Genomic DNA, 12,049 nt, shown 5'->3' with positions numbered 1-12,049 from the left:
TTAATTCACCAACTATTGGACATTCAGATTTTTTTCCACTGTTAACCTGGAATGAATAATTCTTAGCTTTTTTTTCCCTTGGGTTATTTCCTAAGTATAATTTTCTAAGTAGTAGAATCACAGAAACATTTGTACTGCTCCTAACAAGTAACATCCTAAAGATCTGTACATAATGGCATTCCAACAAAAAGTAGGTATCTTTTAACTTTTGTATCTTTAGTTACTTGAGAAGTCCAATAGTTTTCCAAGTTTCTTTGTATTTGGTACTTGCTCATCAACAGTCTATCTTTTGCCTTCAGAGTCTCTAAATAAATTCCTTATGTATATATACATGTATACTAATCCGTTGTCTATCTTGCTAGAAGAATACTTCCTGCACTCTGTTGATTTTCTTTTCAACTTTATACTGTTTTCAACTTTATACTTTAAAAGCTTAAATTTTAGCTCAATTCATCTTTTACTTCAAAATATAAAAGCACTTTCAAAGGCCATCAAATATTTTTTTGAGAGACAATATACCCTAAAATGTAAATAATAATTATACTAAGCGTAACTACTTCTTAATTATCCCTAGGCAAAATAAAAATCAAAAAAAGAATAGAAAAAAAATGTCACCTACATCCTATCATTTGCTCATAATTCCACTTAGAACAGAAAAAGAGGGGCGCCTGGGTGGCGCAGTCGGTTAAGCGTCCGACTTCAGCCAGGTCACGATCTCGCGGTCCGGGAGTTCGAGCCCCGCGTCAGGCTCTGGGCTGATGGCTCGGAGCCTGGAGCCTGTTTCCGATTCTGTGTCTCCCTCTCTCTCTGCCCCTCCCCCGTTCATGCTCTGTCTCTCTCTGTCCCCAAAAAAATAAATAAAACGTTGAAAAAAAAAAAAATTTAGAACAGAAAAAGAAACAATTGATGGAAAAATGTAAAGACTTAAAAAAACTTTACAAATGATAACTGCTATATCTAGTATGATTAAGGGAGATTTGCTTAATGGAACAGCTTTAAATAGTACAGATGATTCACTCCACGTTGTCTTAGGAAACAACACAAGAGAGCAGGTATTGGGTGCAACTGATTACCCCTAAGTCCTTTACAACACCTTTACTATTTCAACATACTTGAAAATGAGCTGGAAATACTCAAGTTATCAATATTTAATTCTCCCCAAAGACTTCATTAATAACTGCATAATTGTAAATAGTGAGAACACCTCATTGGATGGAGATCAAACATAGGTGGTTGAAGCTCTCCAAGTTCAATTGCTGTTATTCCTACTGCCCAGATATCACAGAGTTGGTTGTAGCCGCCATTCTTTTCTACTGCTGCAACTTCTGGGGCCATCCTAGAAGGAATCAGTGAATATAACATTTTTATTTATTTATTTTTTTTTTTTCAAAAATTTTTTTTTTCAACGTTTATTTATTTTTGGGACAGAGAGAGACAGAGCATGAACGGGGGAGGGGCAGAGAGAGAGGGAGACACAGAATCAGAAACAGGCTCCAGGCTCTGAGCCATCAGCCCAGAGCCCGACGCGGGGCTCGAACTCACGGACCGCGAGATCGTGACCTGGCTGAAGTCGGACGCTTAACCGACTGCGCCACCCAGGCGCCCCCATTTTTATTTTTTAAAAATGATATGAAATCTGCTCTTTTTTGTTATATTCACTCAACTTCTAGAGGGAAAGAGGCTGAGAGACATTTACTAGGAAAGACTTAATAAAGACCACATGTATAAAGATATACTCTTTTCAAACTCATCACTTAAAAATCTTCCATCTTCTCTGAAGACTAGTGCTCTGAGGAAAAATTTGGTTGTCTTACTTTAGTTTCTGTTTTGTGAATCTTGTCATATAATATGGGAAAAGAAAGAATACCTAAATCCCCATGAAGGTCAGAAAGGCTCCCAAAGGAGGTGAGACTTGAGAATGAATCAGCAGGGAGGTAAGGTGAGTGAGGAGCCTCAACATTTTAGTTAGAGGAAACAAGTGCAAATACAGGGAGACAGGAAAAGAGCACGGAACATCTGGAAAGGTGAAAGGACAATGCTACTCAATGTATGACCTACAGACAGGTATGGAGCCATAAGCTGCTTGTTAGGAGTCTATGACAAGTACAGAAACTGAGAGTATTAACTCTTGTCCAAATACATGATCACTTTTTAGTAATTCAGTCTGGGATGAATTTATTTTATAAAAGTTTGAGAGGATTTAAAAAGTATTTGCAAAATGAACCTCAGACATAGGAGCTAGGTAATGAACGCCCTACTGATTATACAATGAATTTTAGATTTTATTGTGAAAATGCAAGATTTAATTTTGGATATAAACTTGTTCTGAAACTCATGGCAATAGGAAGCACAGTATGAGAGGAGCTAAAACCAAAGTCAGGTGAATGAGTTGGAAGACAATTTCAAAAATACAAGGGAAAAATGATAAATGACTTTTCAAAGGCAGTGGCAGAGGGGACTGAATGAAAGGGGTTGACTGAAGAGACTGATATAAGTATAAAATGCTTGTGGATATTGAAGTAGAGCTATTATCAAACAACTGTGAATATATCTAAGATTAAAGGTCAACTTAGTGGCTTAGTTGGAGTTACCTGTTTGGGATTCAGTGGTTTATAATGATGGCAATTGATGTTATAAAGTGTAGATATTACTAAGGGGAAATATTCTTTTTTTAATGTTTACTATTTTAAAATTAATTTATATTGATATTAAATATCCACACAGAAGCTGTTTTTATAAGTATTTGGATTACACAAAGTTATATAACACAATATCACTCAACCTAAAGGTGGTGAAGAACACAAAGTATGTATACTAAAAATGTCTGCTATAAGCAAGTACTAAATACATAAAAATGGATATAGGAGTAAAGAGAAGAAAATGATCATTACTATGGAACAAAACGACTAAAGGCAAGTCTCAGAGAGGAAAGTTGAGCTGGAACCCAGAGAGAGCATATGCGTTTTATCTCTTCTGCCCACTAGAATCAGTTAGGGGTGGACAACTGAAGCACCAAGTTGACCAAGAGTGTTACACTTCCTGGCTCAGTGGAAGGCAGAGATGATCAATCAGTCTGCCACAGCTGAAGAAAGGCAGAGCGTGCGACACTTTTAAGACAGGGCAGGACTTGAGGGAGAGTTAAAATGGCGGAGAAGTAGAGAACAGGGATTTCTCTCATCCCTCAAACACAGCTGTATTAAGGTCAGAACACTTGGAACACCCAGGAAATCAATAGCGGGAGTGACAGGAAGATCTCCACAGGTGGAGGGAGACAGCTTGGCAGACAGAGGTGCAAGTATGAGAATTGGGGGAGATAAGAGTGTAGGCATGGAGGGGAGAGAACCACTTCTGTGGAGAGACAAAAGGGAGAGAAAGGCTGTGGAACCATGGTACACCAGAATGGGGTCCTGGGGAGGTGGGGTGCAGGCTCCTTTAAGACATCGGTTTTGAATCCCAGCTGAGTGCCTAAGAGGCCGGGAGACTGTGGAGCAGGACAAGTCTATTCCCACACTATTCTGTGAGGGCTGCCTGAACAGAGTAGTTTGAGACACTCAGACAGAGGAGGAAAGATTGGGGTGTCACCACTTTTTTCTCCATCACCAACATGGTGGGGCTTCAGGAAACAGCACGGCAGCCTCCACTGGAGGTGGGACCAATTACAACAAACCCTGCCACTCCGTGCCTGGAAAATGCTTTTGTACTGGAAGGGGACTGACACTGAGGGAACCAGACCTCCTGACCAGCACTGCCACCAGTCCCAGGCACCAACAGACCTACAGTTTTGTATGTTAGTCTGTTTCTCTCTCTCTCTCTTTTTTTTCTTCTCTTTTCTCTTCTTTTTACTCTCTTTTTTTTCCTTTGGAATCAGGCTCATAGTTTCTGATTTGATTTTTGGTCAATTCTTTATACATATATATATTTCTCTGTTTTGTTTGTTTAATCAGGCTTTTTTTATTTTTTACTCAATTTTTTTAATACCTTTTCTATATCTCCTTCTTTATTTTTCTTTCTCTCTCTCTGGATTAAGCCTTATAGCTTCTTTGATTCTATACTTGGTCTTTTTTTTGCTCCTTTCATTTTTCTCTTTGTATGGGATGAGGTTCCCCGCCCTTCCCTTTTTACAGGGTTACTTCAACAAACAAATCAAAGAACACTTGGTGGAAGTTTCAAACAATCCACCCTTATGAGCAAGGAGGAGCTTTGCAGAGGACTGTCCAGTGGGACAGAGCAGCCAAATATGCAGCAACAGAGTGCATACAACACACTACAAAAACACTTTCTAAAGTGCAAGGCCCTGCACAGTGTATGATCCCTTTTTAATATAGTAGTACTCGCAGGTGTAGGACACATAACAAGCTATTAAAATACTTAAAAGACAGAAAATGAGCCAAAATGACAAAATGGAAGAATTCTCCTCAAAAGAAAATCCAGGAAGAAATGACAGCCAGAGAATTGCTCAAAACAGATATAAACAATATATCTGAACAAGAATTTAGAATAACAGTCATAAGACTAATAGCTGGGCTTGAAAAACGCATAGAAGACAGGAGAGACTCTTGCTATAGAGATCAAAGACCTAAGAAATAGTCATGATGAATTAAGAAACGTTGTCAATGAGATGCAAAATAAACTAGATGCAGTGACAGTGAGAACGGAAGAAGCAGAAGAGAGAATAAGTGAAACAGAAGATAAAATTATGGGAAATGATGAAGCTGAAAAAAAGAGGGAAAGGAAATTACTAGACCATGAGGGGAGAATTAGAGAGCTAAGTGATTCAATGAAACAAAATAATATCTGTAACAAAGGAGTTCCAGAAGAAGAGAGAGAAAGGGGCAGAAGGTTTATTTGAACAAATTATAGCTGAGAACTTCCCTAATCTGGGGAAGGAAACAGGCATCCAAGTCCAAGAGGCACATAGAATTCCCTTCAGAGTCACTAAAAACAGGTCAACACCATGGCCTATCATAGTGAAACTGGCAAAATACAAAGATAAGGAGAGAATTCTGAAAGCAGCTAGGGACAAACGGGCCTTCACCTACAAGGGTAGACACATGAGGGTAGTAGCAGACCTGTCCACTGAAACTTGGCAGGCCAGAGGGAGTGGCAGGAAATATTCAACGTGCTGAATAGGAAAAATATGCAGCCAAGGATCCTTTATCCAGCAAGGCTGTCATTCAGAATAGAAGGGGAGATAAAGGCTTTCCCAAGACAGGGCAGGACTCAAGATAAACAGAGAAGACGAATATACTAGGGACCTAATAAAGAGTAACTGATATAGTCAGGGTACAAAAAACATAAATTTTGACTAGAGAAGACTGTTCACAGGGGAGGAAAGTCACAGCAAGAGACTGAGGAAGGAAACAGGCATGTGATAAAAGAAATTCTATAGGTAATCTAACTTAGTCATGTTTTCTTTTAACTTTTATTTAAGTGATATTTATTTTTTTTTTCCTGTTGTTAAAATTGATACGTGTTGACAAAGAGAATTTGGCCTACATGGAAGAATACATGTCAAACATTATCCCACCCAAAGAGAGCCATTGTTTCACATATTTACATCCATAAATTTTATTCACACACATATCTTCTATAACATGGTATTACATTATGCTACTTTTAATCTTACTTGTTTCTTTTTTGAAAGTTTATTTGTGTGTGTGTGTGTGAGACAGAGAGAGAGAGAGAGAGAGAGAGAGAGAGAGAGAGAGAGAGAGAGAGAAACACACACATACAAGCAAGGAAGGGGCAGAGAGAGGGGGAGAGAGAATCCCAAGCAGGCCCTGTGACATGGGGCTAGATCTCGCAAACTGTGAGATCATGACCTGAACTAAAATCAAGAGTCCCTTGATGCCCCAGGTGCCCTAATCTTGCTTTTTTGAATAATAGTATATCATGAACCTATCCATTGCCTATTCATCTTTTACAATAGGATTAAAAAAAATTTTTTTTTTGGTTTATTTATTTATTTTGAGAGAGAAAGTGTGTGTGAGTGGGTAAGGGCAGAAAGAGAGGGGAGAGAGAATCCCAAGCAGGCTCTGCACTGTCAGTGCTGAGCCTGATGCAGGGCTCAAACTCAGGAACCATGAGATCATGACCTGAGCTGAGATCAAGAGTCAGATGCTTAACTGACTCAGCCACCCAGGTGCCCCTACAACAGGAATTTTTAATATCAGCAATTTACTCCACTGATTTGCATAAACATACACAATTTCCTTAACTAATTCCTTTTGCATGTGCATGCATACTTTCCCTTCAATCTTTAAAGTATTGTAATAAAGCTCTTCATACAATTTCTATGCCTCTCTGATAAATTACTACAAGCAGAATTAAGACTAAAGAATACAAGCACAGTTAAAGGTTTCTGGGAAAACATTATTGCCAAATTATCCTTCAAAATTATGCTATCAATTTATACTTTCACTGTCAAATATTTAGTGATAGTAATAGGTTTACCCATGATTCCAAATATTTTCCAACTTGAAAGAAAATAATGGTGTTACTTATTTAATTTACATTTTTGGTCATTGTTAGGGGAAACAACTTTCATATTTTATGACATCTTCTATGTATTATTTTAATAACTCTGCTTCTAATGAAATACTTTAAGAACTTATACATTAAAGACATTAAAACCTAGTCTGTCATACATATTTTAGAGGATATTTCCTGACTTGTTACTTGCCTTTCACTTTTGTTCAAGCTGGTAGATACGCAGACATTTTAAATTTTCATGTAGTTAAATCTATCACTTTTACCCTTTAATGTTTTATGCTTTTGTGCCAAGAAAGGCTTACTTAACTCTTAAAGCTGATAGTTACTGATAGTTCTTTTGGTTTCACTTTTATATTGAACTATTTCCATATACAATTTATTTTGGCATTAGATATGCGGTATGGAGTGACTTTAAATTTCTTTCCAAATAATATATTATTCAAACACTATTTAAAAAAATCCAAGCTTTTTTACAAACTTTAAATGTTATCTTTTATAATTTCACTAAATTATTTTATGTATTAAGGTTTATTACTAGGTTTTTTATTATATTTCAATTATCTGTCTTCATTGATGAAAGCAGCATTTTAGAAAGATCGTTTTGTCAGTACTTGGTAAGATGCGTTAAAAGGAAGGTAGCTGATAAAGACTAATGGTAGGATGCATGAATTTTAAACAATCAGAAATTGAAATCCTATATTAAAACAGAATCAATACCAAAAGGGTAACAAAATGATAAGAGATCATAATAAAAGTCTTTCTTTTGAAAAATCTCATACCTATGAGTCTTCTTAATACAAAATCCCAGAGACAGTAGGAATTATTATTAGCACTTTAACTCAGGGAAAGCTGAACAATAAAAATGAGTATTAAAGTTCCCAATCAGAAGTATGATAGTATCAAGGAGCATGCAAATCTCCAGACTTGTATTATCACTTGTCTTACTAAGTATCAATGCAGATCACTAACTGTGAAGAAATGAAAATGCACAAAATTCAATCATAGTATCTTACCAGTAAGGGGTGCCAATGAAAGATTTTCTCTTTGCAATGGTAGCTGTTATTTTTGCAGCCACACCAAAGTCAGCTAGTAGGGAAAAAAATTGGACAAAAATTTTAGTTCTTTCAACAAAGTCACCAACATCTCTAAATTTCACCCTTAGGCACGACATTATTAATAATTCAGATAGTAATGCCAGGGAAATATATATAAATTGAATCCCGAAATCTCTTCTTGCTTGGTTTATAACATGCTCATTAAAGGAAAATCATTTTTTTGGCACTTTATTAGAATAAAACATACTTTATAAAGAACATAGTTTAATAAAAAAATTTACTACAAGCATACTGAAGTTTAATTAAGGGAAAAAAAGGTAAAAAAAAAAAAAAACCACCCATATGGATGCCTTTTATTCTAACACAACTAGGGTAGTATTTTGGTGCCATTAAAAAAGGCTTTTTCTCTATAAATACTTTTTTATTGTTGTTTCACATGGTTATAAAAAACTGATTATACGTATAGTTCATTTTTGTCATTTAAGTAACACCTCAGGGATTCTACTCTTATTCTCCTTAACTGTTAATTCTGATGACTGAATAATGTTCCATAAGTGGATTTATTACAGTTTTAACAGTTTCTCTATTGCTAGTCCTATGTTTGTACTTCTTTCTATATAAACAGTGTATAATCAATACTCCTATGAATATAGATTTTTTTTTTATCTTTAGGATTAAGTTCCTTTAAACAGAATGTCAGGAGTAAAATTACTGGATCAAAACTTGAACATTATTGTGGTTCTTGATATGAATATTAAACTTGTATAATGTTAATTCTCATTTAAAATTTTACTAAATTTTTTAGGAAAAATGTGAGAGACTTGAAATAACATACCTAATTTTACATCACCATGATCTGTCAATAAAATATTTGCACCCTAAAACAAAAATACAAATACTATTAAATTAATATCACAAAATTCCTTCAAAAATTATCTATTTAAGTATATTAAATGAACTTACTTTGATATCTCTATGCATTTTGCCTTTAGTATGCAAATAGGCAAGACCCTGAAGTTTAAAAAAAAAAAAAAGTATGCATTAGCAAAGCTGCAAACTTAATGCCTATATTTTCTATTTAAATTCTCACTGAATAAGAAAAACTAAATGTCTTCTTCAGAGGCGGGGGAAAAATCTAGAAGAGTTTCTTTTTACTAATCAGTTTCTTTTTACTGTATTTTAAGATTTCGAATTCATTTTCTAGTAAAAATCAGAAATATTTTACAACACCACCACCACCACAATCAAGATAAGGAACATATCCATCACTCCAAAGTCCCTCCTACACACAAATACTGCTCTACCTTCTATTACTACAGATTTAAATTTTCCAGACTTTTACATAAACTGACTTTCACAGTATATTCTTTTTTTGTCTGGTCTCTTTCATTCACAATAATTAATTTGAGATTCCTTGTTAATGTGTATATCAATAGTTCATTTTTATTATTTCCATTGTACAGATATACAACAATTTGTTTACACACCCATCTGTTGATAGACATTTGGATGGTTGGGTTGTTTAAAGCATTCGGCTATTATAAATAAAGTTGCTCTTAAGGTTCATATAAAAGTACTAGTATGACTTTTTCCTTCCAGGTACCTAGGAGTGTAATGGCTGAATTGTATGGTGCTAATAAATTTAAACCTTTAGGCAACTGCCAAACTGTTTTCCAAAGCAGCTGTACCATTTTATATTGAAACCAGCAGTATATGAGAGTTCCAGTTAATCCATATTCTCATCAATCTTCTTAAGGTCAGTCTTTAATTTTGGCCATTCTTTGGTGAAGTGTCTGTTCAAATATTTTGTCCATTTGTTTATTAGGCTCTTATTTTTTTTTATTACTGAATTTTGAGAGTTCTTTATGGACTCTGGATACAAGTTCTTGATCAGATATATACTTTGCAAGTACCTTCTTCTAGTCTGCAGTTTCTCTCTTCATTCTCTTAAGTGTCTCTAGAAAAATGGAAGTTTTTCATCTCGATAAAGTCTAATTTACCAAGTTTTTCATTCAAACTTTTGTGTTATGTCCAAAAGTGCTTTGCTTAATTCAAGACTGCAAAATTCTCTTCTGTTTCCTTCTAGAAGTTCTAGTTCTAGGGTTTATATTTAGGTCTGTGATTACTTTTGGGTTTTTACATATGATATGAAGTATGACTTAAGGTTCATTTGTTGGCATAGGGATGTCCAATTATTCCAATACTATTTATTGAAAAGTCTGTACTTTTTTCACAGATTTGTCTTTTCGATTTTGTTAAAAATCAGCCATCCATATAGGATTTACTTCTGGTCCTTCTGTTCCATTGAGGTACTTATTTACTCTTATACCTATACCATTATGTTTTGATTCCTATAGTTTCATAAGTCTTTTTTTAATTTTTAATTTTTATTTTAGGGAGAGAGAACATGAGCAGGGGAGAGGGACAGTAGGAGAAAGAGAGAATCTTAAGCAGGTTCCATGTTCAGTGTGGAGCCCGACACAGGGCTTGATCCCACATCCTTGGGATCATGACCTGAGTGGAAATCAAGAGTCAGATGCTCAACTGACTAAGATAGCCAAGATCCTCAGGACTGCACTGAATCTATGGGTCAACCTGGGGAGAACTGACATCTTAACTACTGTGAGTCTCCACATCCATGAATATGTCATAGTTCTCCATTTACTTAGGTCTTAATTTTTCTTAGCAGTTTCAGTTTTTAGTATGCGGGGGTTTACGTATCTTTTGTCACATACATTCCCTTAAGAATGTCATATTTTTGTTAATGTTAGTATTATTTTTTAAAGTTCTGAATGTAGTCAGTGTATAGAAATCCAATTGATCTTGTACATGGATCTTGAATCCTGCAAGCTTTCTAGCCTCACTTATTAGTTCTAGAAGCTACTTTGTAGATTCTATTCCATTTTTTACACACATGATTGTGTGGTCTGTGAATAAAGACAGTTTTACTTCTTACTTTCTAATCTGGATGTCTTTTATTTCATTTTTGTCTTACTGCACTAACTGAAACCTCTAATACAATGTTGAAAAGAAGGAGAGCAGGCATCTTTGCACTGTTTGATCTTGGTGGGAAAGCATCTAGTCCTTTACCATTAAGTATGATTTAGTTGTAGGTTTTTCATAGGTGTTCTTTATCAGGTTGAACAAGTTTTCTGTTGAATTTTCTGTTCCTAGTATGCTCAGAATCTTTATCAGGAACAAATGCTGGATTTTGCCAAATGTTTTTTCCGTGTCTATTTAAGATGACCATGTAGTTTTCTCATTCTGTTTGCTACTATGGTTAATTACTTGAAGTGATTTTTGAATGCTAAATCATAGTTGCACTTTAGGATAAACCTCACTTGATGATGTGTTATCTTTTAAAATATATTGTTGGATTACCTTTGCTAATCTTTTATTTTCCTTTTAAAGTTCTGCATCTGTGTTTATGAAGGGTATTATTAGTCTGTAGTTTTGTTCTCTTGCAGTATTATCTGGTTTTGGTTTTGGAGCAATGGTGGCCCATAAAATGATTTGGGAGGTATTCTCTACTCTTCAATTTTCTTTTCTTTAAATTTTTTTAACATTTATTCATTTTTGAGAGGCAGAGCACAAGTGGGGGGGGGGGGAGAGAGAGAGGGAGACACAGAATCTGAAGCAGGCTCCAGGCTCTGAACTGCCAGCAAAGATACCGACGTGGGGCTTGAACCCACAAACCATGAGATCATGACCTGAGCTGAAGTCGGACACTCAACCAACTGAGCCACCCAGGCACCCTTTACTCTTCAATTTTCTAGAAGAGTTTGTGTAGAATTGGCATTATTTCTTCCTTAAATGTTTGGTAGAATTTATCCATCCACATTATCTGACTTGGAGTTTTCTTTGTGGGAATATATACAGAATTATTCAGTTGATTTCTCTCAAGGAAATTGTTCATATTTTCTAAGTTGTAGGCCTTATTGACAGAAAGCTATTCATAATGTTCTCTGGGAACTGAATATCCTTTTCTTTCAAAATTTATAGATTCTGTTGTAGTTTCTTTATATTCAGTCCTAACACTGGTAACTGTGTTTTCTCTTAGAGGTTTATCAATTTTAGTGATCTTCTCAAAGGGTCAGATTTTGGTTTTATTGATTTTCTCATTTTTCTGCTATTTCATTGATTTCCACTCTGATCTTTATTATTTCCTTCCTCTGCCTACTTTGGATTTAATTTGCTCATTTTTAAAAAATTTCTTAAGATGGAGGCTGAAGATACTGATTTCAGACCTTTTTTTCTTTCTAATAGAGATGTTCAGTGCTATAAACTTCCTTCTAAGTATTGCCTTAGTAACACCCCAAAATTTTGATGTGTTGTTTTCATTTCATTTGGTTCAAAATACTTTTTAGTTTCTCTTCTGATTTCTTCGACTCATGGGTTACTTAACTTAGTTTAGTGCTTTAGTTTCCACATATTTGGAGATATTTCAGAAATATTTCTGTTGACTTTTAATTTAATTGCAGTGTGGTCAGAGAATATACTTT

General features: G+C 35.2%; 1 protein-coding gene across 3 annotated transcripts in view; it reads right to left on the bottom strand.

The window, feature by feature from the left end:
• Window positions 1-12,049, bottom strand: part of MAP4K5 (mitogen-activated protein kinase kinase kinase kinase 5) — a 113,531-nt gene that overhangs the window by 43,637 nt on the left and 57,845 nt on the right. For all 3 annotated transcript variants that reach the window (XM_047079687.1, XM_047079688.1, XM_047079689.1), the window contains exons 6-9: window positions 8,511-8,558; window positions 8,383-8,425; window positions 7,506-7,578; window positions 1,205-1,336 (exon numbers count right to left, since the gene is read on the bottom strand). In XM_047079687.1, the coding sequence (XP_046935643.1) occupies window positions 1,205-1,336; window positions 7,506-7,578; window positions 8,383-8,425; window positions 8,511-8,558 (296 nt within the window). The remainder of the gene's footprint in view (window positions 1-1,204; window positions 1,337-7,505; window positions 7,579-8,382; window positions 8,426-8,510; window positions 8,559-12,049) is intronic.

The sequence above is a fragment of the Lynx rufus genome, unplaced genomic scaffold (assembly GCF_022079265.1).
Source record: "Lynx rufus isolate CCGP_SWC_20201006 ecotype Redwood Valley unplaced genomic scaffold, mLynRuf1.p SCAF_17, whole genome shotgun sequence".
In the NCBI taxonomy this organism is placed as follows: domain Eukaryota; kingdom Metazoa; phylum Chordata; class Mammalia; order Carnivora; family Felidae; genus Lynx; species Lynx rufus.
The sequence above is the reverse complement of the archived record's forward strand: the minus strand, read 5'-3'. Positions and strand labels throughout refer to the sequence as shown.